Here is a 27,910-nt window from a genome sequence, read left to right on the forward strand (position 1 = left end):
GTGTGTTGTGTGTAGTGTGTATTGTGTGTTGTGTGTAGTGTGTATGTGTGTGTGTTGTGTGTGTGTGTTTGTGTGTGTTGTGTATTGTGTGTTGTGTAGTGTGTGTGTGTGTGAGTGTGTGTGTGTGTGTGTGTGTGTGTGTGTGTGTGAGTGTGTGTGTGTTACTGAGATTGGAACCTAGCACCCAGCACCTCAGCAATGCTGGGTAAATTCTGAGCTATGCTCCCAGCCCCCGACCTGGTTTTTGCTACCATCTTCTTGGGTTAATGAAATCCCAACGGCAAATGTGGTTTACTGACACCAGGTGAAACCTGCGGCCTTCCTGAGATAAGGGGTGAGAAGTGAGCCTAGTGTTGACACAGGGTGTTTCTCTGACTCTCTGAGCTGGGTGTTCTCTCTATACCAGTGGTGTGGGGCCAGGAGGGTTGGAGCAGAAAAGTCCCTGTCCTCCAAAGCGCAAACACCCCATCCCACCCTCTCGGAGTCCACAATTCACCCCATCCCGCCCTCTCAGAGCCCAGGTATGGCACAACTGTGCCGCATGGACTCCGCGCTGAGCACCCTAGACGAGGAGACGCTCTGGGACACGCTAGAGAGCCACCGCTGCAAGATCGTCCAGAGCATCTGCCCCAGCCGCCTCACCCCGTACCTGCGCCAGGCCAAGGTGCTGGGCCAGCTGGATGAGGAGGAGGTCCTGCACAGCGCCCGCTTCACCAACAGTGCCATGAGAGTTGGTGAGTCCACAGCCGTTAGCCTCTCCCGAGTCACAGGGTTACAGGGGGCTCTCCCTGGGGCTCTTCCGGGGTTACAGTGGGGCTCTTCCGGCCCAGCAGGTCAACAAGGCTGATCCTGCAGCAGCAGCAGCAGCAGCAGCAGCAGCAGCAGCAGCAGCAGCAGCAGCAGCAGCAGGGCAGGGAGGCTTCAACGCTAAGGGTGGCTCACGCCTGTCATCCCAGCATTCCAAGTGGCTGAGGCAGGGGACTGTAGCATGGTTAATAAAAACCCAGAGGCTGGGCGGTGGTGGCGCACACCTTTAATCCCAGCACTCGAGAGGCAGAGGCAGGTGGATCTCTGTGAGTTCGAGACCAGCCTGATCTACAAGAGCTAGTTCCAGGGCAGCCTCCACAGCCACAGAGAAACCCTGTCTCGAAAAAACAAAATAAATAAATAAATAAATAATTAAATAAATAAATAAATAATAAAAACCCAGAGACAGATATTAGGGTTCAAGCTGAACATCAGAAAAACAAAGCAGCCAAGCCACTAGAGAGTTCTCACCTCTACCAAGGCTCAGAGCAAAGCGGGCGCGAGCCTGTCCTTGGTGTGACTGCGGACTGCAATGCTCTCCACCAAACTCAGACTCCCTGAAACTGCACTGAGTTCCTGCCCTACATTCCTCTGTAGTGCTGGGATTAAAGGCAGATCATCCCAAATGCTGAGATTAAAGGTGTGAACTCTGTTTCTCTTTTAGACTGATTCACTCTCATGTATCCCAGGGTGACCTTGAACTCACAGAGATCCATCTGCCTCTGTCTCCTGAGTGCTGATCTTCAGGCAAGCTCTATTTGTTAGATTACAAACAAAATGTCACTCCAGGGGATTGCTACAAACCCAAGGCCAGTCTGGACTATAGTGTGAGACCCTGTTAAAAGGAGAGGGTGCGTAGATCTGTTGGTAGAAACTTTGCCAGCATACATCAAGAACTGACTAGACCCCAGTTATGGGGACAGAAAGCAAGCACTGTGGTGAGCACCTGTGGAAGCAGGAGGGTCAGAAGTTAAGGCCATCTTCAGCAAGTCCTAAGCAGCCTAGGCTATGTGAGGCCCTATCGCAAGACAATTTCCACAACAAAAGCATCAAGGGGACCAAGGTCCCCAACTCTTGGGACACTGAGTTAGTTCCCTAACCAAGTCCCGGCAAACAGCTATAATCAGTGTTGTTTAAAAGGGCAGTGGTGGGATTGGGTTGTAGCTCCGTGGCAGACACATGTTTCACGTGTACAAGGTCCTGATTTCCATCTCTACTGCCAAGGGCTGCATGCAAGGGATGCATGCAAGGGCTGCATGCAAGGGATGCATGCTCTCAGTTCTACAGCCCACGCGTCGTGCACATTGTATGGACAGGGCCATGGTCCCACTCAGGCTCTGTGGGGACGGTTCTTGTCTTTCAGCTCTAGGTGTCTCCAGGAAACTTCCAGCATGTGGTCCCATCACCACAACTCTGCCTCCACCTTCTTGTGTCCCTTTGCGGGGTTCCCTCCCCCTCTTCTTGTGAGCGTACTTACAGTTGGAATACGTTTCACTTCATCCTCACTTCTCTTTTGATTTTTTTTTTTGTTTGTTTGTTTTTCGAGACAGGGTTTCTCTGTGTAGCTTTTTAGACCAGAACTCACAGAGATCCGCCTGCCTCTGCCTCCCGAGTGCTGGGATTAAAGGCGTGCGCCACCAACGCCTGGCTCTCTTTTGATTTTTAAATTTAATTTTTTCATCAAGACACGGTCTCATGTACCCTGGAACTTGCCATATAGCCAATGTCGACTTTGAATTTGCAATTCGTCTGTCTCTACTAGGAAGACAGGTGTGTGCCAGCACTCACGCTGTGAAGACATGTGACCCACTGCGCTGCATCCCCAGCCCAGGGACAGTCTTCACTTGCAATCTTTCACTTCATTGTATCGACAAAGATCCTTTCTCCAAAGGGAAAAATTCACACAGGCACCATCTGAGTTAGCGCTCTGATGCTATGATAAACACCACGACTAAAAGCAACTTGGGGAGGAGAGGGTGTTTTGGGCTGACACTTCCCAACCACTATCTATCACTGAGCAGGAACAAAAGCAGAGGTCATGAAGGAATGATACTCACTGGCTTCCTCCTCGCGGCATGCTTAGTGCTCTTTCTTACACACCCAGGACCACCCGCCTAGAGGTGGCACCGTCCACAATGCTCTAGGTCCTTCTTCGTCCATCATCAAGAAAATGCCCCACGGGCTTGCACACAGGCCAGTCTGATGGACTGTATACCTCCAAGCAGACTCCCTCTTCTGCTATGACTCTAGTTTATTGAGGTGACAAAAGCTAAGCCGCACTGGTAGTTTGGGGGGTATGGCATATCTTTTGGGAGCACTGGTCATCCCGCGGCAGTTGTCTTTGGAATTCCTTCTTCTAGTATTTCCTCACCTGTAAGTGACGGTACCACTGAAGGTTGCTGGATGAAGTGCTGTTGACAAAACGCTAACCACAAAAGCAGGCCATGGAAGCCAGGCGGCAGGTGGCAATGATCAGTGTCGTAATGTATGCGCGTGGATCTCAAGTATAGGAGAGACTGACCTGAGCTACTAACTCCAGCTAAGGAAAGTGGGATTTGAGTCCTGCATTTGAGAGCCCTAAAACTCTCCGGGGCCACTCTCTGGAACCCCAAAAGACTTCCTTTTTCTATACACACACATACCGGGAGAGAGAGAGAGAGAGAGAGAGAGAGAGAGAGAGAGAGAGAGAGAGCCCTCAGCATGGCAAGACTACGTCTCTGCAATACCCCTTTATGCCCAGCTCATAGAAGAACATTTTCTTGCCCCTAGTGGGAGTCCAACTAATATGGATCTTGCGTCTTTGAGTTGATGACACATGAGTCAAGTTAGTGAACAGAGCCCGTGAGAACAGTGAAGGCTGCGCGCCTCTCCACCAGGGATCCCAGAGAACTCAACCCTCAGATGTATAATGCTATCCACACCCTTTGGTGGCTCAGGCTGGCTCTCTCTCCCAAGGGCACTTGCTGGATCTGCTGAAGGCACGAGGGAAGAATGGGGCTGTCGCCTTTCTTGAAAGCCTGAAGTTCCACAACCCTGATGTCTACACCCTGGTCACCGGGCTGCAGCCTGACATAGACTTCAGCAACTTCAGTGGTGAGAGCGGGTCAGGGTCAGAGTGCTGTTACCACAGCACTTCTCCCCAGGCGGGGTCTCTGGCCCTGGGCCTGGCACTCTCCCAGCTCACTGCACGGGGAGAGGGTGGGGAAGAAGCTGAGGAACCTTCCAGGCCTATCTTTAGTGACCCTGCCCTGTGAGGAAACCCTGGGGGAAGCCATGCATTCCAGGAGTGGAAAGCTGACCTTTATTCTGTTTAAGGGAAGCCTAGCATCTCTCTTCCCAACTTCTGCAGGTGAGCACAGTCATGCAGGAAAGGCTTAGCCTGCATGGTGGGACATATGGTCCTGTTCAGGAGCTGACAGACTCTGGCCTTTCTTTCCTGTTGAAAGATTTGGGTGTTAAAAGAGCAGGCCTCTCAGGAAACTCAAAACAGCAGCCAAAAAGCCATCTGTCCTGGTTTGGTGTGACAGACGCATTTGTGAGTTCTTCAGGCAGATTTATGTCTCTGCTGTGTTTTCCTTGGAGTCCCATGGAAACTGCTAGCTTTGAGTGCAATCAGCCCACAAGGGGAGTTCGATGAGAATGGCAGGGTCTTGTGGAAAAGCCTAGAATCATGACCAAAAATATGGAGTCCAAAAAGGCAGGAGGTTTTCAGACAGACCAACAGAATAGAACTGTAGGCTCGCAAGGGTCTGGCCAAGAGGTACGAGACCCTGGGGGTTGAGTAAGGAAGGGCAAGGTGACAGAGAGAGTGACCCCTGCCCATCTGCAGGTCTCATGGAGACGTCCAAGCTGACTGAGTGCCTGGCTGGGGCCATCAGCAGCCTGCAGGAAGAGCTGGCCCAGGAGAAGGCACAAAAGGAGGTACTGCTTCGGAGATGCCAGCAGCTGAAGGAGCGCCTGGGCTCGGCTGAGGCCCGAGCAGAGGGCCTGCGCCAGCTGGAGGTGGACCACAGCCGCATGAAGCATGAGGTCAGTGTCCATTTCCACGAGGTCCTGAAGCTGAAGGATGAGATGCTGAGCCTATCCATGCACTATGGCAACGCTCTCCGGGAGAAGGAGCTGGCTGCCACACGCTGCCACAGCCTGCAGGAGGAGGTACCCTACCCTGAGGACTCTAGCCAGGTGTTGGGCCAGATGGGTGGGGGTGGGGGTACCCAAGCAGGATGCCTCTTTCTCTTGAGCCCAGCCTGGGAGCCAGCCTCCACCGTGACATGCAGACCTCCTGGGTTTGCCGTGTGGGACCCTTCCTTCCGGGGAGGCCAGACCAACAGAGGGGGAGGTCTTGGAGATCCAAGTTCCTCTTGGGCCTCTGACCAAAAAAAAGAGGCCAGCTTGATCTAGCTGGGTAGTTTGGGGGTTCAGGACCCTGAACACACACAGATACCTGGACCTTGAAAGTTACCCCAGGAAACTTTGCCTGGCTGGCAGGTGCAGTTCCCGTGGCCCTCAACGTCCCTAGCCCTCGCTGGCATGGATTCCTCACGGTGGTGTAACTCATCTCCGAGCCCACATTCTCTCCATCAAAGGGATTGGCAGAATAAAAGAGGGCTGTGAAAGCAGGGGCACGTCAGTCTAACTGCAGGGATGGGAGCTGGCACCAGGTCCCCTTGGTCTGCTCAAGCCTCTAGGTTAAACACTGTATCCCATTTGTAGTAAAATAAAGCTAAAGCCCAGGCATGGTGGCACACGCCTTTAATCTCAGATCTCTGTGAGTTTGAGGCCAGCCTGGTCTACAGAGTGAGTTCCAGGACAACCTTCAAAGCCATACAGAGCAACCCTGTCTCAAACTGCACCCCCCCCCCAAAAAAAAGAGTGCACTGTTTTTCCAGAGGACCCAAGTTCAGGTCCCAGAATCCACACTGGGCAATGTATAACTCCAGCCCCAGGGAGATCTAATACCTTTGGCCTCTGGCCATACACAGACATGCACTCATACGTGTACTTTAAATAAACACTTTTAAACACCCCTTCTTCCCATAGGGCCTGGGATTGCTTCCCATAGGGCCATGAATGGCTTTCCCGAAGCTTGGGGCTCAGAATCAGCAGGGAGGGTGGGAGAGCTGCATCCGGCCACTGCTTAAACCTTCCCATGCCCCCTCCTACCACTTCCTCCCACACAGCTCTACCTGGTGAAGCAGGAGCTGCAGCGGGCCAGCCTTGTGTCTTCATGTGAGCGGGAATCTCGAGAGAGGTCCCTGAGGATGGCCAGTGACCTGGAGTGTGAGGGAGAGGAACTGAACCGTCTGAAGGAGGAGAATGAGAAACTCCGCTCTATGACCTTCAGCCTGGTAGGGCTCAGTCCCTCAGGAGGCCAGTGCCTCCTGATGGTATGGAAAGACCATGTCTTTAGTGTCAGTGGGTGGCTGTGGGACTTCTCACAGGTGCTCTCACTAAAGTGAGGCTCGGTGGCTCACGCCAACCCCTTCTCTATATCTTAGGCAGGCCTTGAACTCATAATCCTCCTGCCTCAGTATCCTGCCATAAGTCTGCACCACTAGGTCAGGTTATGCAACCCCCTCGTCATTCTTTCCTGCCTCCCTCTTTCCCCACCACCCAGATGGTGACAGCATGAGAAACCTTGTCCCTATATTAGCTCACTCTATGGGCTAATTTACTGTGGCCACACTGTTCCGCAGTAGGAAAGGCCACTTGTAAATGATGGGAACTGCCAGGTGTGGTGGTGCACGCTTGCAATTCCAGCACTTGGGAGGCAGAGGCAGGCAGATCTCTGAGTTCCAGGGCAGCCTGGTCTACAGAGTGAGTTCCAGGACATCCAGGGCTACACAGAGAAACCCTGTCTCAAAAAACAAAGTTACTGGGAGGGGTTATTGGAAGATGGCTGGCAATTAAGAGCACTTAACTGTTCCTGCAGATGACCTAGGTTCACTTCCTAACACCCATATGGCAGCTTATGACCATGTGTAAATCCAGTTCCAGGCGTTCTAACACCCTCTTCTGGCCTCTGCAGGCATTGCGCTCACACGGTATACATACACGCATGTAGGCAGTCATACACAGATTCCTTAAATATATACACCCCTTGAGGATGGGGCCTGGCTCACTGCAGCTTGAGCTGGACTGTGTGTCACTCACAGGCTCCTCTGGAGAATGCCGCATGTGAAGATGCAGCCTTTGTCCTGAAGCCCTGCTGGTAGAGCTGTTGAAGCAGAAGGAATTGTCCCTCGAGGGGTTCTGTCTTCTTGACCAGTTAGAGCCACATGCCTGTCTTCTCACTTATGACTGGCGTGTATGTGTGCAGGAGCATGTGTGTGTTTCTGGGGATTGAACCAAGAGCCCTACACACTGTGCACTCAGACTCCGAAGCGTATCCACGATTCTCATTTCACTGTTTATTTTGAGTTAGAGACTAAGTAGCCTAAATTGGCCTTGAGCTCATTCTGTAGCCTAGGCTAGCCTCAAACAGTTACCTATGGCAATAAGGCCACACTATCTGACATACACACAGCCTTGGGGACTCTGTTTACCTACTGGTAGGGCTCTTGGAAGGTTGGCTGATCTCATTCCGCACCAGGTGGAGAAGGACATTCTGGAGCAGAGCCTGGATGAGGCCCGGGAGAGCAAGCAAGAGCTGGTGGACCGAATCCACTCACTGCGGGAGCGAGCGGTGGCTGCAGAGAGGCAGCAGAAGCAGGTGACGGTGCCCTTCGTCTTGAGCAGGCGCGTTTGTGGGACAGACTGGTCTATTCAGTCACCCACACAGTTTAACTACCTGTGCCTAGATAATTGTTGGCATAGTCACTGTTCCTCCATTAGGTCCTTGCCAGGTGCTAACCATAGCCCAGTCCCCAGGGTCAGGCAAGAAATGGAGGGAGCCCCAGGACCATGTCAAAGGCTTAGGGACCACAAGAGCCCAGGATTTAGACAAGGAAATGGAGAGATAAGAAGGCAACAGTAGGAGAGAGAGGCAAGGGGAAATGGCTCCTGTATTTGGGGCCATTACACAGCGTGTAACTCTGCACACACCGTGCACTCCCAATTGCAGACTATATATACCCAGTACAATTGGCTCTGCGGCTCTGTAGACAGACCTCTAAACCTGTTCCTGCAGAAAAAGCGAATTCACCTCACTTCCCCTCCAAGCCCCCGTATCCCCATCCACCCCTTCCCACCTAAGGCCTCAGAGCTAATGAGCGCCATGGCTATGTCCCAATGCACAGTACTGGGAGGAGAAAGAACAGACCCTACTCCAGTTCCGGAAGACCCAGGTGGACTGTGAGCTGTACCGAGAAAAGATAACCACACTACAGGGCCAGGTGGCCGAGCTGCAGAAGGAACGTGACCAGGTATCCTAAACTCTGGGGGATAGACCTGGAGTTGGGGAATGCAGGTGTCTTCCCTTGATGGCTCCAGGCTCAGGAAGACTCCACCATCTACACTGTCCCCTGCTGGTGTGCGGGTGAAGCCAAGCTGGCTCAGGGGAGAGGATTCAAACTTGAGGGTTTCTCTGCTTGGTTCGTGGAGGGTTCCTTCACTCCCCTGCAAGGCACCAACACAGGCTCTCTGTCATTCTCCCTATCTTTGTTTCTGACACACGACATAGACTATCCATCCCAGATATGGTTTTTATTGAAGTGTAGTAGGCTTGTGTTTTCAATGTGTGCCCTGGTTGGGGCATCTTTTGCAGCTCAGATGCCTGGTTCATTGCTCAACCCCGAACCTCTAACTGCTCCCACCTGTCTGCCCTGTCTTGGCTACAGGCATACACAGCAAGGGACAGGGCCCAGATGGAGATTTCTCAGCGCCTGGTGGAGAAGGATGCCCTGCGCAGGAGAGTGTTTGAGCTGACAGAGCAGGTCTGCGAGCTGCGCACTCAGCTTCGAAGGCTGCAGGCAGAGCCCTCAGGAGGAGTGAGTGTTCCACCCCCAGGCTGGGAGGCTGGGTAGTGGGCTGCACAGGAGACAGTGACACACAGGAGGTGTTAAGTGAGCTGCAGAGATGGGGACAGAGCCCACACAGCCCTCCACAGCTGTCTACCTCTTGTCACAGTGGGGCTGTGAAACACTGAGCTAACAGGGTGGACCAGCTTGCTCCTGTGGATATCAGTGTGTTATAGAAAAGGAAGTTTGGGGAAGGTTCAGGAACCAGGAAACCTGGTGTCTCATGAAAGAAGAGGCTATCAATATGTCTGCTTTGCATGGATGATTTTTCCAAAGTTAAAAATGCAGGAGCTGGGCCTGGAGAGATGGCTCAGAGGTTAAGAGCACTGGCTGCTCCTCCAGAGGTCTTGAGTTCAATTCCCTGCATCCACGAGGTGGCTCACAACCATCCGTTATGAGATCCGGTGCCCTCTTCTTACCTGCAGGCAGACATGCAGGCAGAACACCATATTCATAATAAATAATAATAATAATAAAACAAATCCTGGAGCTGAGTGACACAGGCCCTGTGGTGAGGGACCTGTGCACCTGAGAGCTGTGAGTGTCACAGAGCCTGCTTGCTCCATGGACATGGTGGGTCAGGTACCCTAGGTAGGCAAGATTGCTTGAGCACCAGGTGGGAGGCAGTCAGAACTTCTTCCTTGTGGGGGTGGACCCACCTCTTCCTGTGTGTATGTGTGTGCATGTGTGTGTGTGCGCACACATGTGTATGTGTGTACATGTGTGCGTGTGTGTGCGCACATGTGTGTATGTGTGTGCGTTGTGTGCATGTGTGTGCGCACACGTGTGTATGTGTGTGCGTTGTGTGCGTGTGTGTGCGCACACGTGTGTATGTGTGTGCATGTGTGTGTGATCTTGTGCCACAGTCGTGCGAGGCATGTAATCTGCTACTAAACCATATCTCAGGTCTTCCCCAACCTTTAACATTTTTTTATTTTTGAGCCGGGCGTTGGTGGTGCACGCCTTTAATCCCAGCACTCGGAGGGCAGAGGCAGGCGGATCTGCGAGTGCTGGGATAGGCTCCAAAGCCACAGAGAAACCCTGTCTCAAAAAAAAAACCTCACTAAGGTGCCTAGTCTAGTCTTGAATTTATAATCTTGCTTTCTTGGTCTCCTGAGAGGCAACTTACCGGCCCGGATCACCAGGCCCGTCTTATGATATATACATACACGCATGCATATATACATACATACACATAAAGTAAATATAATCTACACATACTATTTGACAATATGTGTGTCTATATATATACATATATGTGCGTGAACACATACCTATTTTATGCGTGTGTGTGTATGTGAACTCACACACAGAAAAAAGACTGGAAAAGTAGATGCCAAAATGCTAACTGCATACACATATATGTATGTATGTATGTATGTATAATTTATTTTATTTTTATGGGTATGCGTGTGTGCCTGAGCATATGGATGTGCACGTGTTCATGCAGGAGCTGTGGAGGCCAGAGGCGGGCATCAAATCCCCTGAACTGAAACCACAGATGGTTGTGAGCCGCCATGTGGGTGCTGAGAATCGAACCGGGGTCCTCTGCAAGAGCAACCAGCGCTCTTACAACCACTGAGCCATTTCTCCAGACTGTAGCTGCTCATTTTGAGGGTTCAGTTTTATTTTCATCTCTTCTCTAGTTACTTCTCCGCCCACCCTCGTTTTCATTTTAGGGTGTAAATATGTGCACATATTTACATACATTACATGGTATATTGTTCTTAGAACTAGCAAACAACAGCACACAACATACATTCTCTAGATTCTCTAGAAAGACCGAATCGCATTTTTCTGAAGCCAGGTGGATCCCATCTCCTTGGGGGGTACAGGGGCGGGGGTAACTACTGGGAGTATAGGGGTGGGGGGTAACTACTGGAGTACAGTATAGGGGTGGGGGTAACTACTGGGAGTATAGGGGTGGGGTAACTACTGGGAGTATAGGGGTGGGGGTAACTACTGGGTGTATAGGTGTAGGGGGTAACTACTGGGTGTATAGGGGTGGGGGGTAACTACCAGGAGTATAAGGGTGGGTGGGGTAACTACTGGGAGTTCAGGGGCTCCAGCATCTCACCCACAAGCTGAGATGAGACGGGAAACTGTCTGGTGGGTGGTGGAGTATTCAGCGGAAAGTTCCTGGCTCTAAGGCCATCTGGCCCCTTTGGAAGCCCAAGCAGGAAGCCGGAGCCAGGGAGCTCTGCCTCCGGGGGAAGCAGCGACTTGTGCGGATGCATGCCATGTGCCCACCAGATGACAGTGACTGCAGCCTCCTCAGCTCCACTGAGGTATATGCCCCTGCCCCTGCCTGTGCCCCTGCCCCTGCCTGTGCCCCTGCCCCTGCCTGTGTCCCTGCCCCTGCCCCGCCCCCGCCCCGCCCCGCCCCCCTCTCTATTGCATTCAGCCCAACACATCATCAGGGCTAAGAGCCTTATTCCAAAAGAGAAGAATCGGTGCCGTTGAGCATTCCTAAATCACTCCTCATGGTTCTGGCAGCTGGAAACCTAAAATCAAGGTGCTACACTCCTATGGCTTTGGTGGCGGCCTTTTCTCTCTCTCTCTCTCTGGCTTTGCTTCCTCAACAAGCCTTGGCTTGCAGACTCCCAACCCCACCATCATCGTGTGGGTGTCTCCAGATCTCCTTGTAGAGGTTCTCAACCTTCCTAATGCTGTGACCCGTTAAAACAGTTCTTCATGTTGTGCTGACCCCAGCTATAAACCTAATTTTGTCGCTACTTCACAACTGTAATCTTTGGAGACAGAGGTTTACCAAGGGAGTTATGACCCACAGGCTGAGAACCGATGGCTTAGAGGGTGTATCAGACAGCTTCCCTGAAATTATCAACTTAAAAAGAGAAATGTTTGTTTGTTCAGAGGTTTCAGCCAAGGTGGCTCAGACACAGCACTTTAGGCCTGTGGGGAGGCAGAGCCTCCCAGCACAGCAGGCAGTGAGGGAGACCTCACAGCAGCTGTGAAAGCAGAGAGAGAGAGAGAGAGAGAGAGAGAGAGAGAGAGAGAGAGGGAAACAGAGAAACAGTAACAGAGAAAGACAGAGAGACAGAAACATATAGAGACACAAGAGACAGAGACAAAGACAGACAGGGACAGAGAGAGAAGGGGGGGCAGAACCTGATTTATTACCTCCTGCAAGGGCACGCCCCCAGTGACCTAACTAACTTCATTCCATAGACCTCCTAAAGTTTCAACTACCCAATAGCACCATAGGCTGACAGCCACACCTCCAACACATAGACTTAGGGGAACACTTAAAAATCTAAACCACAACAGAAAGACACCAGTGATTTGCAGCCCACTCTGACCCCTGTAATGTGAGACCCGAGTTATCTGCTTTCGGCCTTTGGTAAAGAGATGAAGTGGTCTCTTCATGGTGGGCCATTCAAGTTCAGGATGCTCGGGGTATGATGGAGGTCCCACTGATGTGGGCTGCCATGGGCCGGAATGCAGAGTCCTCTTGCCACTGCCTGGGGCATGTTTCAGGTTTCCTTCCTGTGTGACCCCAGCAGTGTCCACCATGGCTCCCCATCTGCAGAGCAGCAGAGGGTACGCACATGCTCACTGACTTCTTGGGAAACTAGGGACAGGGAGGAAGATTCCACATTCCAACCAGAACCCCATGGACCAGTCAAAATCTCACTCCTGGCTCCTTCTCATCTCCACTTCCCGTTTTGTTTTGTTTTGTTTTTTTCTTTTGGGGTTTTTTGAGACAGAGTTTTTCTGTGGCTTTGGAGGCTGTCCTGGAACTAGCTCTTGTGGACTAGGCTGGTCTCAAACTCACAGAGATCTGCCTGCCTCTGGGCTGGGATAAAGGCCTGCGCCACCACCACCCAGCACAAGAGCAGTGTTTTCTCTTTGGGGTTGTGGCCAAGATGGGAAGGAACCCAGGGGCTCAGGAATAACTCCTAATTTGCTTTCCTCATGCACATGTGTCCTCTCTTAAATACCTGAGTGGGATCAGCTCTCCTGTCTAGCCCTGCCCTACACTCTAGAATGTGGCCATCCTTGCTCCGGCTCCCGACCTCTGGGCTCCTGTGTCGCCCCCTCCTGGTATGGTGTACTGACCTGTGTTTTCCCATCAGTCCTCTACACACACCCTGGGGACAGTCCCTGTCCTCGGGAGTGTGTGGGTACCAGCAAAGGTCTATCCACAGAATTACTGTAGGGATGGATTCTCAGTGTCTGCTCAGCCTGAGGCCTCAGCCTCTCCCCTCAACAGCCAGTAACTCCCCCACCCTGGCTCTCGTTGCTTTATATGCACAATGGGATAGCACACACACAATCTGGAGCAGGCAGGTGACCACCATGACCTAACATCTCCCTCTGCTTTTCTTTTCCGTGCCATCACTCTCTGCCCACTCCCCACCAGTCCCGGCTGTGGTGGGACCTGACTTCCACATCCTGCCGTGAGCAGATGGACAGCTTCCGATCGAGCAGCCCCATGCCTCCCAGCCAGCAGTCCCTGTACAAGCGGGTGGCAGAGGACTTCCTGGAAGACCCTGAGTCTCTCAGGTAGAGCACAGTTCAGGTTTGGGTCTAGTTGAAGGGGGTACTAGATAGATGGAGCACTATCTGGGCTTTGGGCACAGCAGGTCAGGCAGGTGCTGGGTGCTCTCAGCCACAGCTGGAGTGGGCCGTACTGCCTGGGTGTGCACTAGCTCCCTGTGCTTTGTGACAGCTTCCCAGAGGTTCTGGAGGTGCGCCTTCCAGGGGCCACAGGGGATGATACAGACACAGACCTGGAGTACGAGATACTAGACGGAGCAGGTGAGCACCACCACACACAAAGACCTCCTCGGGGTGCTCTTTTCCCAGGCCACGAACTGCAGTGGGGCAAGTGAGAGCCTGCATCTCTCTCCAGGATGGTAGAGTGATGTGACCCTGACCTCTGACCTTGGCCTCTGTGTTAGTCGAGTGACCACAGTCCAGCTGAGCTCCGTTGGCTGCCATTGCTGTCATCTTTTTGCTTTTCACGTAGAGGCTAAGAGGGTTGTACTCATAGCCCCACATGGGGCAGCACTTGTGTTCAGACAGCCACACCATCCCCTGCCCTCCCTGTGAACAGGTGGCAGCCGGCACGGGGCTCAGTTGCTTATGGCAGAGACGCCTGGCAGAGGCTGCACCTGATGGGGGCGTCCCTTCTCCTGGGTGCTGTCCCCCAGGCTCTTGGCTTGTGTCCTCATGTCCTTATGTCTGTGCCTGAACTGGTCCCTTGTCCTGACGTCCACCGAGGGCACACCTGTCTCTCACAAAAAGGTGTTTGGCTCCCACCCAGAATTCCCCTCACAGCCACCAGAGGGCAAGAGTGAGTCCCTCTCATTCAACACAGTGGACCCAAAACCCTTGCAGGCTCCACCTCTGGTTCACACTGCTGCTGGATCAAACTCAAGCTCATCTGGGTTGTTTCCTCATTTTAATTTGGCTTTTAAGATAATAGGTTTTTTTTTCTTGTGATCTGAGCTAAGGCCATCCGTGGGTGGCACCTGTTAGGTGTCCAGTGGATCTTAAGATGAGGATAAGAAGGCCCCTGGCCCAAGGTCACAGAATTCACATTGACATGCTGAATCTGGGCCTGACCACCAGAATCCATGTAAACACCAGGCACGACAGCAGCATAAGACCCCAGCATAAGCGCTGGGGAGTCAAGATAGGCACATATGTGAGGTTCTCTGACCAGCGGGGCTCACTGAAATGAAGAGCTCTGGGCTTAGTAAGAGACCCTGCCTCACAAAATAAGATGGAAGTGATAGAGGAACTGATAGAAGAATATAATTAAAGCTGACTTCTGACTTACATACACATACAGACAGACACACAGACACACACACAGACACACACACAGACAGACACACACACACAGAGACACACAGAGACACACACACACACAGACATAGACACAGACACACACACAGACACACACAGACACACACAGACACACACACACACACAGACACACAGACATGGACACAGACACACACACACAGACACACACACATACACACACACACATACATACACATACACACAGACACACACACACACAGAGACACACACAGACACACAGAGACACACACACATACATACACACACACACACACACACACACACACACACACACACTCTGGATACAGACACACACACATAAAATCCCAAACTTTGCAGGGTTGAGAATTCAAGGGCTACAGAGTGAGATCCTGTTTAAAATTAGTTAAATTTTTAATTATTTATTTATTTTTATTTTATGTGCATTGATATTTGTGTAAGGGGGTCAGGTCCCCTAGAACTGGAGTTGTGAGTTTCCATGTAGGTGGTGGGAATTGAACCCGGGTCCTCTGGAAGATCAGTCAGTGCTCTTAACCACTGAGCCATATCTCCAGACACAAATTAATTCATTTTTAACATGCTAGAGCTTGGGGAGCCCCAGGGACATCTAATGTGTGAGACTTCACAGGCCATCCACAGCCAACGAGTTGCTGGCAAGGAGCAGACCAGGGCTGTGCCGGATTTGAGATGCCCTTTTTTAGATTTATTTTATTTTGTATGTCGGAGGTATTTTGCCTGCATGCATGTCTGTGTACCACATGCATGTCTGGTGCCCACAGAGCCCAGAAGAGGGTGTGGACCCCCTGGAGCCAGAGGTAAAGGCAGTTGTGAGCCCTTGTGTGGCTGTGGGGAGCTGAATCCTGGTCCTCTATACAGGCTCATAACCTCTGAGCCATCTCTCCAGCCCTCAGATTTCATCCTTCATCAAATTCAGAAATCTAGATGTTAGAATCTGTTTGTCTTAAGATGCTGGGTGACGAGTTCAGGGGTTGCAGAAGATGGTGTAACTCTCACTAGTTCCTCTGATGTTAGGAAAGATAAAATCAAAGAGCTAAACACAAAGGACTGAGAGGGACACAGCAGGGGACTGAGCCAGGCTGTGGGGGAGGGGGACTGAGGCCGCCTAGGGAGCAGGGCAAGGAGCTGGTGACCTTAGGCTCTGTCTGCCAAGCATCCCATTTCCTTCCAGACCTCTCCCAGTCAGAGGACAGCCTGCAGGAGTTTTCACGGAGCCCAAATGTCTCAGAAAGGTGAGCTGAGGCTGGGGACACCCCCACTGACTGGAGAAACAGAGCCTGGAAATGACAGAGCAGAGTGTGACTGTGCCCTCTCACCATGGGGAGGTCACAGCATTCTCAAGAGGTTGAGTCAGAGCAGAAAATTCTAGAACCCAGGGCTCTTCTGACCCCTGTGCTCAGGTTGTGTCTGTCTCCCCACAGCAGTGCCCCTGTGAGGCGGAGGCCAGCGCGAAAGATCCTGAGTCAGGTCACAGTGCTGGCATTCCAAGGGGACGCTTTGCTGGAGCAGATAGGTGTCATTGGCGGGAACCTCACTGGCATCTTCATTCACCGTGTCACCCCGGGCTCTGCAGCCGATGAGATGGCCTTGCGTCCCGGCACCCAGATCATGATGGTGAGCAGGAGTGGGAGGCGGTGCCAGTGCCGGGCTTCTGGGCCAGGGTAGGGGTGTTTGGCGGGAGACAACGGTCTGGCTCTGACAGGGTCTCAGTTCTGTTCTGGACTGACGGAAAGTGCTGCCCACATCTGTTACAAGGGTCATGGAAGGAAATCCAACCCATTCGCAAGCCCGGCAGTCCAGAGCCTCCAGAGCCTGGAAACTCAGAGAAGGCCACTGGACTGCATTGGCTCTGAGCAGGGACCTTTGTGTGTAGCACAAGTTCTAATAGGCTTTGATATAAAAGCCTGGAGTCAGAAGCTGGGATATGGTGGTGCACACCTTTAATCCCAGCACTCAGGAGACAGAGACAAGCAGATGTCTGTGAGTTCAAGGCTAGCATGGTCTACAGGGTGAGTTCCAGGACAACTGCCAAGGCTACAGAGAGAAACCGTGTCTCAAAAAACTAAACCAAACCAACAAACAAAAAAAACCTGTAGTCAGATATAGGGGAAAATGCTGAAAGATCAGCCAAAAAGAGACTGAGCGCCTGTCTCCTCCGTCCAGCTATATAACTTCCTCTCTGTCTGTGAAGACATCCAGACTTCTATGGTTAACTAGTGGCTGGCTCCTCCCTCTGATCTTCAGGCAAGCTTTGTTAGAGTACAATCACTACATTGGTGTTGTTCTGGAGGTGAAATCCAGGGCCTTGTACCTGTCACACAAGTGATCTAGCCCTGAGCCTTACACCAACATGGGCCAGGCTTGAGAAAGCCTTTCCAACAGGATAGGGTTTGATTCTCTCTCTCTCTCTCTCTCTCTCTCTCTCTCTCTCTCTCTCTCTCTCTCTCTCTCGTGTGTGTGTGTGTGTGTGTGTGTGTGTGTGTGTTTTACTATGATGATCTTATTGTCACTTTGTATATGTGCAGAAATGCACTTGATATAAAAGTCACCATTTTAACTATTGAGTCTCGGGGGCTGGAGAGATGGCTCAGCGGTTAAGAGCACTGACTGTTCTTCCATATGCCCTGAGTTCAATTCCCGGCAACCACATGGTGGCTCACAACCACCTTGAATGAGATCTGGTGCCCTCTGCTGGCATGCAGACAGAAGACTGTATCCATAATAAATTAACTATTGAGTCTCATTGCAAAATGTCCAAATCTGGACAGAGCACAAATATACATATAAATGTAAAGCTTAAATCATTCTTATCATGTGAATGCCTGGGTGTAGTGGGGAGGGATTTTGAAGCAGTCCTAACAGCACACTTTTCTTCAGTTATGTGTGTATTTTGTGCATGCGTGTATGCATGTATGGTGCTTGTGTATGATGTATGCATGAGTGTGACTGCGCCAATGCACAGAACACACACGGCAGTCAGAGAACAACTTTGGGAGTCACGCTCTCTTCTTCCACCTTGCTTTGAGGCAGGCCTTCTCTTTCCAAAAGGATAGTTATTTAGCTGGATGTGGTGGCACACGCCTTTAATCGCAGCATTTAGAAGGCAAACGCGGGTGGATCTCTGTGAATTGGAGGCCAGCCTGGTCTACAGACTTGAGACTCTGTCTCAGACAAACGAAACACGTACATTTATTTATTTACTTACTGACTGACTGACTGACTGACATAGAGCATGTGGAGGTCAAAGGACAGCCTTGTTGGAATCGGTTCTCTCCTTCCACCATGTGGGTCCCAGGGATTGAATTCTGGTTTCAGTTTTAGATGATGAATAGCTTTACCTGCTGAGCCATGGAGCCATACCTAGGGTCTCTCATCTCCTCCTTCTTGTTGAGTCGTGTGTGTGTGTGTGTGTGTGTGTGTGTGTGTGTGTGTGTGTTTGAGACAGGGTCTCACTGTGTAGCCCTGACTATGCTGGAACTCACTGTGTAGACCAGACTGGCCTCGAACTCACAGAGACCTGCTTGCAAGTGCTGGAATTAAAGGCATGCACCACTTCCTCACCTGACTCTGCCATCTTCTTTTTGCTTCTTGCAGCATCTACTCCAGGCTCTCTGGTGCATGGCTTTCTAACCCCCCCCACCCCCGTCATTCCCCTTTCCCCACCTCACATCTCATTGTAAGAGCTCTGACATTACAGACTCCAGGGGTTGGACTCTGGCCATCAGCCTTGCACGGCAAATGTCTTTACACACTGAGTTGTCTCCTCAGCCCCCAAAGCAGAATTGTTCAACTTGAAGACTTTTAAATGTTTTTTTACATTAAAAATGTTTTATTGTGTATATGGGTGTTTTACTGGCATGTATGACATGTGTGCCTGATCCCATGGAGGCAGAAGAAGGCATTGGGTGCCTTGGAACTGGAGTCACAGATAGTTGTGAGCTACCTGTGGGTGCTGGGAACTGAACCCTAGTCCTTTGGAAGAGCATCCAGTGCTCTTAAGCACCGAGTCATCTCTCCAGTGCCTGCCTTTATTTTTAATCACTTGTACATGTGAGGGGGTGTGCGCACACAAGTGCAGGTGCCTGCCGAGGCCAGAACTCGACATTGGATCCCCTTGAGCTGGAGTCACAGACAGTTGTGAGCTGCCATGTGGGTGCTGGGAACTGAACCTGGGTCCTCTGGAAGAGCAACCAGTGCCTTTAACCACTGATCCAAATTTCCAACCCCCATCTTTAAGCGCTTAAAAAAATATCAGGAAACGTGCCAGATGGGTTTCACCCCATCCCTGGGGCTCACCTGTGGGCCCCAGTGAGAGAAGGCAGGAGTGGGCATCCTTCTCAGAACTGGGCATCCACATGAAGCAAGAGCCCCTCATTCTCGAGGAGTCCACACACTCCTCGTACAAGGTCATCCCCTGTTCCCTTACACACAGAGACGAGGAGCTCTATGACACTGTAGTCCTAAAACTGACAACTGTCAGCTGAGGAGCCATTCACACTGCAGAGGTCCTCTGTGACTCCGAAGTGACAGTCCTAAGATGTGAGAAAGCCGGGCATTGGTGGTGCACACCTTTAATCCCAGCACTCAGGAGGCAGAGGCAGGTGGATGTCTCTGAGTTCTGGGCCAGCCTGGTCTACTGAGTGAGTTCCAGAACAGCCTCCAAAGCTACACAGAAAAACCCTGTCTCAAAAAAACAAAAATAAAACAAAACTGATATCTGAGAGACGACACATCATCCCGGGGTACTAGGGAGTGCCAGTCCTAAAATGTGTCATGGTACACACAGGTGGTAACACAGAAACACATATCTCCCTAGACTTAACCATATGAACGAGGGAGGCATTGTGGAAGCCCCACCAGGCAGGGCTTCACAGATGGCAGGTATGGGTGGGGCACTCTGGAAATAGAGGGTGAGGATCTGCAATGCCACTCAACAGCCCCATGACACAGAATAGTTGGGGCCCAAACATACAGAACCCTGATCTAGAATGATCCAGAACGTTCTGGATCGCCCTGAGGTCAATTTTCAACAGCAGAAAGGGGGTGATGGCAAGGAGACTAACTATCCTCAACAGTGGAAAGATTAGGGGTGGGTCGACGGACGACTCTTCAGGCCAGGAGTGTGTATGATGCACACGGGTGCAGCCTGATGCTGTAACAACACTATCCACACACACAGCTCATGACAAGGGATTCTGAGAGGCCAGGATAGGCCAAGGTGAGTGGGCAGCTGAGGGGGGCCAAGAGGTCCTCTGTAGGCTCCCACTCCCACCCCATGTCAGCTGCCATACCATCTTGGTGAGACCCACCTTCGCGCTTTGCCCTCAGGTGGATTATAAGCCGACACAGCCATCGTTAAGGGCCACTCTGGAGAACACGACGCTGGAGCAGGCTGTGTGTCTTCTCAGGAGGGTGAATGGCTCCTGCTACCTGTCTGTGAAGGTCAACACCGAAGGTATGGGCACCACCCCACACTTGCTCAGCTCTCCAGTCCCCTCCTGTGACCCTTAGCCCTTTGTCTCTGCCGCACCTCCAGAGCCCATGCCTACCAAGAGCCAAGGCAGTTCAGCCAGGCTCACCCTGAGTCCCCCACAGTCCAAAGAGCGGGAAACTTCCCTTCATCCTACTGGGCCAACACCACAGTGGCTCCCATGACTCCCCCTCCTTTCACATTCTGGAACCTTCCTCTCCTAAGTCCCATAGTCTGGACATCATCATCGATGTCTTTTATCAGGTTATAAGAACCTAATCCAGGACCTAGATGCCAAAGTGGTGACCTCTGGGGATTCCTTCTACATCCGGGTCAACCTGGCCATTCAGAGAAAGGGAGTGGGAGAGCTGCATGCACACTGCAACGATATCCTCCATGTCACTGACACCATGTTCCAAGGCCGGAGCTGCTGGCACGCCCATCACGTGAACCCCTACACCCTGAAAGACATGGAGCCCGGCACCATCCCCAACTACTCAAAGTGAGTAGCTGCCCTGGCCCTCATGTCCCCACAGAAGTTCCAAGGATAACTCCTGCCTGTCCCAGCTCTGTGTTGAGGTCCCTCCTGCCTAGGAGGAAGCACAAACCTTCCAGAATTTCCCCTGCTCTATAGCAGAGCATCTACCCAGGAAGAGAGTGGAGGGAAGGTTAACTTCTAGGCACCTGGCGGTGGTTATACCCACTCTGATATACACACTGGCTGCACGTTAGCCCCACTGAGACCAGTGTGGGACAACTAAGTTAGCCTGGCCTGGCCTGATTGAGGCTTGGAAAATACTTTCAAAGGCCCGGCACTCCTGTCCCCAGCCTGTGTGTCGCTCTCAGCCTTGAGGCTTCCCAGTCAGGCTGTCAGAGCCTCTTTTCCTTCACTTGCCCAGGGCTCAGCAGCAGCTCCTGGCCCTCATCCAGGACATGACTCAACAGTGCACGGTTCCCCGCAAGGTGAGGCTAATTGCAGAGTATGCCCCCCTGGGGTGGGCTGGGAGGCAGTGGAATCCTGTGGAATCCTGTGGGAAGTGTGGACCACTGAGCTGAGTGGGGCGGTGTCTGGACTCTGTGTGCCCCACTAAGCCCTCAAAGGCCTGCATGTCCTCTCAATGGGCCATGCGAACACACCAGGCTCCGCCCTCAAAGTGTCTCCTGGTCTTCCTCTCTCTCCTGGTCCCCTGCCACCGACTCACCGCCCCGATCTTGTTTCCTCTGAGGTCGGGCACCTTGTGCTCTTGGGACACAGAACACCTTTCACTTTGAGCACTCATCTGTCCCTGAGCAAGGTGCTAGGATATTCCTGCCTGGAGCCCGGCACTGCTAAGTTAGGAGGGGGCCTGCTCTTCTCTCTGCCTTTTGCACCCCAGCCCTTCCTGCAGAGCCCTGTTGCCTGAGGCCCCTCCCCTGTCTCCCACCCCCTGGTGTGGGGCTTGGGAAGCCTGGTCGCTCCATGGCACAGCCTGATTGCTCAGAAAGCTGTTCTGGGTTTGCTTATGGGGCAGGGTGCCAAAGTAGGGGTGGGGGTGCCAGCCCCCAAGCCCCGTGTTGATGGCTGAGCCTTGTCCCTTTCCTGTCTCCCCTGTGACAGCCTTCTGGAGGGCCACAGAAGTTAGTGCGAATTGTCAGTGTGGACAAAGCCAGCCGCAGTCCTCTGTCTTCGTCTTTAGACCAAGGCCAGCTGGCTTCTGGCAGGGAGGAAGGTGAGGCCTGGCAAGTTGGCATCACAACCATGTGGGCATGTACAATCAAGGCGGTGGGCTTTTTATTTGTTTGTTTATTCTTGTGTATAGATGTCATACAGTACCCCTGGGGGCCAGAAGAGGGCGCAAGATTCCCTTGGGACTTGAGTTACAGGCAGTTGTGAGTCACCATAGGGGTAATTGGAACTGAACTCACTGGAGGAGCAGCCAGTGCTCTTAACAACTGAACCATCTCTCCAGCATCCTCCCCCACCCCACCCCAGGCTGCTTTTACGGATCATAACTGTCTTTCTGGACAGCAACTAAGCAATATATTTGATGCCCTTTAAGTGGCCAGGTCCCCCTCTGAGACCTGACCCACTGAAACTACACAATAGCTACTAGCACATATGTGCCCGAGTCTGTTTGGAACAGTAAAAACACCAGACGCCCAGTGTTATACCAGGGGAGGTTACAGGGTGACCAGTGCGTGTGCAAGGTCATGCTAGAGGTGTGGCTGGTACAGGCCCACGGGTCACACTGCACGGGAAGTTGATCAGAAGTGCATCTGGGAGAAGACAAATCATCCAAGAGAGTGTGGGTGCATGGTACAAGGTGAAGCCTGAGACGAAAGCCATGGCTTTCTTGTTAAGGACACGGACTGCACTTGTAGAGGACCCTGGTTTGGTTCCCAACACCCAAATTAGACAGTTTACAACCATCTATCTGTAACTCCAGTTCCGTGGGATCCAGAGACCTCTGTAAGCATTAGTACACACACACACACACACACACACACACACACACACACACACACACCTTCCTTCTGGAAGAACCAGGCTCTTCCTACCCTCAGAGGCTCACCCCGAATTGCTGCGAGCTCTTAGCCAACTGTGCCAGCCTGCACAATTAGCTTAGCGGCACTGCAGGTGACTGAGAAGGTCCTATGTCAGTCCCTCCCTGGAAAGAGGGCGCAGGGACACAGGTGCTCATAGCCTCTCCTCCACAGGTGGCTCCAGCGCGTGCTTCTGGGCAGAGAGCTTCTTCACTCTGGCCCCGTACACCCTGGTGCACCCCCACAGGCCTGCCCGGCCCCGGCCTGTGCTTTTCGTGCCCAGAGCAGTCGGGAAGATTCTGAATAAAAAACTCTGCCTCCTCCAAGGCTTTAAGCAGTGTCCAGCAGGTATGTACACACCTCTGTCAAACGGCCAGAGGCTGGATATCCCAGGGCAGCCGTGAGCAGGCAACCATAAGTTCCACGGTATCATAACAGAGGGCCACAAACTGGGACATTGAAGGGTGATGGTTGTCTCACAGTTCCCTGGATGTCTGGCCTTGGGGGCTCAGCAGAGCCCTGCTCTCTTTGGGAGCTGCAGGTGTGGGTCCTTCCTGGCTCTCCCAGCACCTTGGGGATGCAGAAGGTCCTCACTCCCCTCTTGGCTGTGGTCATTGCTGTTCTTTTTCCTTCTATGTGTCTGTGTCTACACATGGCCTTCTTAAAGTCCATTGAAAGCCAGCATTGTCTCATATAAAAACCTTATTTCCAAAGAAAGTCAGTCCATTTGGGGGCTCTGATGGACATTAGTGGGGTGAGTCATTATTGAAAACAGGATGTACACAACAGGGTTAGTGTGGCTGGAGGATTCTGTCAACTCCCTACCAGCCACCAGGCAGCTAGCTTCATGGAGGAGCTTTCTAATCCTGGGGCCATGGGCTCAGGAAAGGCTGATTGACTGGGGTGGGTCACTGTGTGGGGTGACAGGGTCCATCCTACCCTCTTGACTTCCAGAGGAGAGAGGAAAGCAGCCTCCATCCATGAGGCTCCTCCACTGAGCTCCTCCCTTGGCCAACCTCCATGGAAAAATGGGGAAACTGAGTCCTAGAAGCCCATGAGTTCCTCTAGAAATGGTCACCTGGGTGCAGCTGGTGTAGAGCAGTGGGATGAAGAGACACAGGCTGTGGGCTCTGCACATGCCCAGAGAGGATAGGAGATGGAGAGAGAGGGAGGTGGTATGTGGGAGAGAGAGAGAGAGAGAGAGAGAGAGAGAGAGAGAGAGAGAGAGAGAGAGAGAGACTGGGGGAGATGAGGGGCCAGCCAGTAGCTGGCTAGCCAGTGTGTACTCAGGCAGGAAGACACACAGAACACTGGGTTGGAGGCACTGCTCTGGTGGCCAAGGGGAGTGGAGGCCAGATGTCCAGTTCTATAAAAAGCCTGACAAGAGCGAAGGCTCACTGACGCTTGGTCTTTGGCCACCTTTCTTGAGAGCAGAATGGAAAATGGCTAAAAAAGGCCTGGCCAGGGGTTGGGGGTGTGGTCAACTACTGGAACTTGGGGGCCCAGGGTTCCCAGCAATGCTGCAGTGGTGGTGGGGGAGGGACTCCTGAGATGTGTACGCTGGGCAGCTGGGGTGCCTTGACAGACAGACACAGGCTGGGAAGAGGGCAAGGGCCCTTCTGATGAAGCTGGGGCCATGACAGCTGCTCAGGAGGTTCCGGATGGGTGCTCAGCCTCAGCACTAGGCCACCCGAGGGTACCATTCTCCATTGTGTAGCTGTCCTGAGCAATGTAGGATGTTTGACAACACACACACAATGGAAAATTGCCCCAAACACTGCCCAGTATCCCCTGGGGCCAGGACCCTGTTGGGTAGAACTGACTGGTAGGAACCCTCAGTGTTAGAATTGGATCCAATTACAAGTCTGGAGCATGGGAAGTGATGTTGGGCATTGTCCATCTGTCTGTCTGCCTATCTATGGTTCCATCCCTCCATCTATCTTCCCCCAACCCTACCTGCCCCAGTGTCTGGCTGCACATGCCACACTCATGGCTCAGGGCTTGTGGTGGAAAGTGGGGTAGGTGTCCTCGTGGCCACTGTGGGAAGCTTCTCCTGAATGTGGTGGGAGACCTCCAGTGTGGGATGCTTAGCGGGCTCCCTCGGGATCCAGTGTGGGATGCTTGGCCGGCTCCCTCGGGATCCAGTGTGGGATGCTTGGCCGGCTCCCTCGGGATCCAGTGTGGGATGCTTGGCCGGCTCCCTCGGGATCCAGTGTGGGATGCTTGGCCGGCTCCCTCGGGATCCAGTGTGGGATGCTTAGCGGGCTCCCTCGGGATCCAGTGTGGGATGCTTGGCCGGCTCCCTCGGGATTCAGTGTGGGATGCTTGGCCGGCTCCCTCGGGATCCAGTGTAGGATGCTTGGCCGGCTCCCTCGGGATCCAGTGTGGGATGCTTGGCTGGCTCCCTCGGGATCCAGTGTAGGATGCTTAGTGGGCTCCCTCAGGATGCAGTGTGGGATGCTTAGCGGGCTCCCTCGGGATCCAGAGTGGGATGCTTGGCTGGCTCCCTCAGGATCCAGTGTGTGACCTCCTCATCCAATGTCACTGCCAGAGTACCTGAGCCAAGAGGAGTATATCACCTGGAACCAGAGAGGGGATATCATCCAGGAGGGAGAGTCAATGGGTGACCACCACTGGGTCACTCGGCACGCTGTGGAGTCCCTCATGAACACGGTAGGGGAAGGGTTAAGAGGCTACTCTGGGGGAGGAATCTGGGGATTCACTTGTGGGACCCTGGATTCCCATCTCCATGCCCTACAGGAGACCCAGCCCTGTTCCCATCATCCATTGAGGATGCTATGCTGGACCGCCCTTGGGCCGGCCTTTGCCTCAGTTCCCTTAATTTGGGATGTTTAATAGATGTTTGTTAATAAATGAAATAAATGAAGAAATTAATGCTGTCACATTTCACAGCTCACAATGAACTATCAAGTCTCGTACTTATACAAGGAGCAGGGACAACAGACAGACAGACAGACAGACAGACAGACAGACACACACACACACACACACACACCATGGAGAGTGACTGCTGACATTGTCTGATTTTTTTGTTTGTTTGTTTTTTTCTTTTGTTTCTTGAGACAGGTTTTCTCTGTATTGTTTTGGAGCCTGTCCTGGAATTCACTCTGGAGACCAGGCTGGCCTCGAACTCACAGAGATCCGACTGCCTCTGCCTTCTGAATGTTGAGATTAAAGGCGTGCACCACCAACGTCTGGTTCTGATTTGTTTTTTTAAATGTGCATTGGAGTTTTGCACGAGTGCCTGTCAGATCCCCTGGAACTGGAATTACAGACAGGAGTGAGGGGACCATGTGGGTGCTGGGAATTGAACCCTGGTCTTCTGGCAGAGCAGCCAGTGCTCTTAATGGCTGAGCCCTCTCCCCAGCCCCGCACTGTATAATTAATTCTTAAGGTTTGCACTCCACACAAAATCTCTCTCAGTGCCAAAGGCAATTCCAGATCGTCCAGGGCCGAATCAAATGGGCATCATCACCCTGGTACGTGCCAAACCCGTCTCCTCTAATCAGGTCTCTTCTACGCAGTCCTGCAGTCTGCTGCGCAGGGCTAGTCTCACTTCCTCCCAGACCTGTGAGCTTAACTTGCTTCCCTATGCCGCTCCCAGAGCACCCACGCCCTGCTGGACGTCCGGCTGGACAGTGTCCGCGCCCTGCACAGAATGGACATTTTCCCTATCATCATCCACGTTTCCGTCAATGAGAAGATGGCAAAGAAACTCAGGTAGGTGCTTGTTGAGGGCTGGGCAGGGGAGCTAAACAGAAGGGTCTACACAGGCGCCTGAGCTTGGGAAAGCTTGGCATATGTCTCTGGAGCACGCTGGAGCTCTTTCTGTCCCAGCCCACAGTTGTGTGCCCTCAGCCTCAGAACACAGCTTGAGGCCTGCCCCAGCTAGACTAAAGCCACACAGAGCCCGAGGCTCACGAAGCCCGATTTGTGCTGATCCCACGCCACCCCTCAGTATCTGGCTGGAACATGCCCTGCCGTCTGCATCCTTTGGGAAGTGGGATGTGCTCTGCACCCCATCAGTGGATGCCACCTGCAGCCCAGTCCTGGCTTCTCTCTGAGCTTCCCTGGGTAGGACTTCCAGGCTTGTGCCCAAGGGCATTTTCCATGCATGCTGAGTCCTCTCTACAAAGTCTGGCCTGGCCCCCTACAGTGCTCTGTATGGAAAGCCCCACTGTGTTCTCTCCTGGCTTCCAGTGCTGTCCTAGGGCTGACAGTCTCTGCTTTGCAGGAAGGGCCTGCAGCGGCTCGGCACATCGGAGGAGCAGTTCCTTGAGGCGGCCCGGCAGGAGGAGGGGGAACTGGACAGAGTGCCCTGTCTGTACAGCAGCCTAGCCTCTGACAGCTGGAGTGACCCGGACAGTCTGCTCAGCTGCGTGCGCCTGGCCATTGCAGATGAGCAGAAGAAAGTGGTATGGACAGAAGAGAGCCCCTGCTGAGGCCCAGACCTGGCTGGGGACTGTGACCTCCACTCTGCTGTCAGTGTTGTCAGCAAACAAGCCTGCTTCCTTCCCTGGCCTGGGTTTGACCGGCATGTGCTCACAGCAGTCAAGGTGTAAATGACAACACCACAATCACACAGTATGGCCTGGACTGATGGAGGATTGGAGGACATTCTGCCAGGTGGGGGTTCTTCTGAGACCTGCTGGGGCCGGTGCCCCAACCTCCTATGAATGGCTTCCTGGGGACTATCCCTCCTTTTACATTTCCGAAGTCAAAGCAGTGAGCTTCTGGCAAGCTCACTGGAGCAGTCATCCCCATGCAGGGCAAGGGCACAGACTCTGGGCACTGAGGGCATGGCTCTAACTGAGCCATGTCACAACTGCTAACAGCCAAGTGCTGCCACCAACACCTGCAAACACAGACTTGAGTGGCTGACTCACGGCCCAGTGCCCAGCCCCAAATACCAGGTTGCTTTGGTGCATGTCCTGGGCAGAGCCAATGGACTCTTCCTGATGGAAGAACTGACTCTCAAACTGACATTGCCCTCTGCTCCTTCTTGGGGTGGGTGACACCCCGATGGATGAGCTGCCCCCTCACTATAAATCAGTTATTTGGGCGGGGTATTTGACTGTCAATGACTAAAATCTAGTATGCTACTATGAAGTTCTGTTTACTAATGTACAAAGCTTTCCCTATACACCGGGCAGTGGTGATACACACCTTTAACCCCAGCACTCAGGAGGCAGAGACGGGTGGATCTCTGTGAGTTCGAGACCAGCCTGGTCTATAGAGTGAGTTACAGGACAGGCTCCAAAGCTACAGAGAAACC

The 27,910-nt window shown here is 52.6% G+C and overlaps 1 protein-coding gene across 1 annotated transcript; it reads left to right on the forward strand.

Annotated features, from left to right (window-relative positions):
- Nucleotides 1-523: 523 nt before the first annotated feature.
- On the forward strand, nt 524-27,737 carry Card14 (caspase recruitment domain family member 14). Its single transcript, XM_035447234.1, has 20 exons — nt 524-734; nt 3,763-3,900; nt 4,637-4,962; nt 5,988-6,155; nt 7,400-7,519; nt 8,046-8,171; nt 8,586-8,735; nt 10,937-11,053; nt 13,150-13,292; nt 13,459-13,547; nt 15,793-15,853; nt 16,043-16,235; nt 19,950-20,076; nt 20,356-20,593; nt 20,991-21,054; nt 21,689-21,800; nt 22,789-22,962; nt 25,166-25,287; nt 26,240-26,355; nt 26,870-27,737. Exons 1-20 carry the CDS (start codon nt 524-526, stop codon nt 27,075-27,077), a joined length of 3,003 nt encoding a protein of 1,000 aa, XP_035303125.1. The 3' UTR covers nt 27,078-27,737.
- The last annotated feature ends 173 nt before the right edge of the window (nt 27,738-27,910 follow it).

The sequence above is a fragment of the Cricetulus griseus genome, chromosome 7 (genome assembly GCF_003668045.3).
Source record: "Cricetulus griseus strain 17A/GY chromosome 7, alternate assembly CriGri-PICRH-1.0, whole genome shotgun sequence".
Taxonomy (NCBI): Eukaryota; Metazoa; Chordata; class Mammalia; order Rodentia; family Cricetidae; genus Cricetulus; species Cricetulus griseus.

Coding starts and splice junctions, on each gene's coding strand:
- Card14 (XM_035447234.1), top strand. CDS start 524: ATGGCACAACTGTGCCGCATGGACTCCGCGCTGAGCACCCTAGACGAG. Junction 735..3,762: donor CAACAGTGCCATGAGAGTTG/GTGAGTCCACAG, acceptor CTCTCTCCCAAG/GGCACTTGCTGGATCTGCTG. Junction 8,172..8,585: donor TGCAGAAGGAACGTGACCAG/GTATCCTAAACT, acceptor TCTTGGCTACAG/GCATACACAGCAAGGGACAG.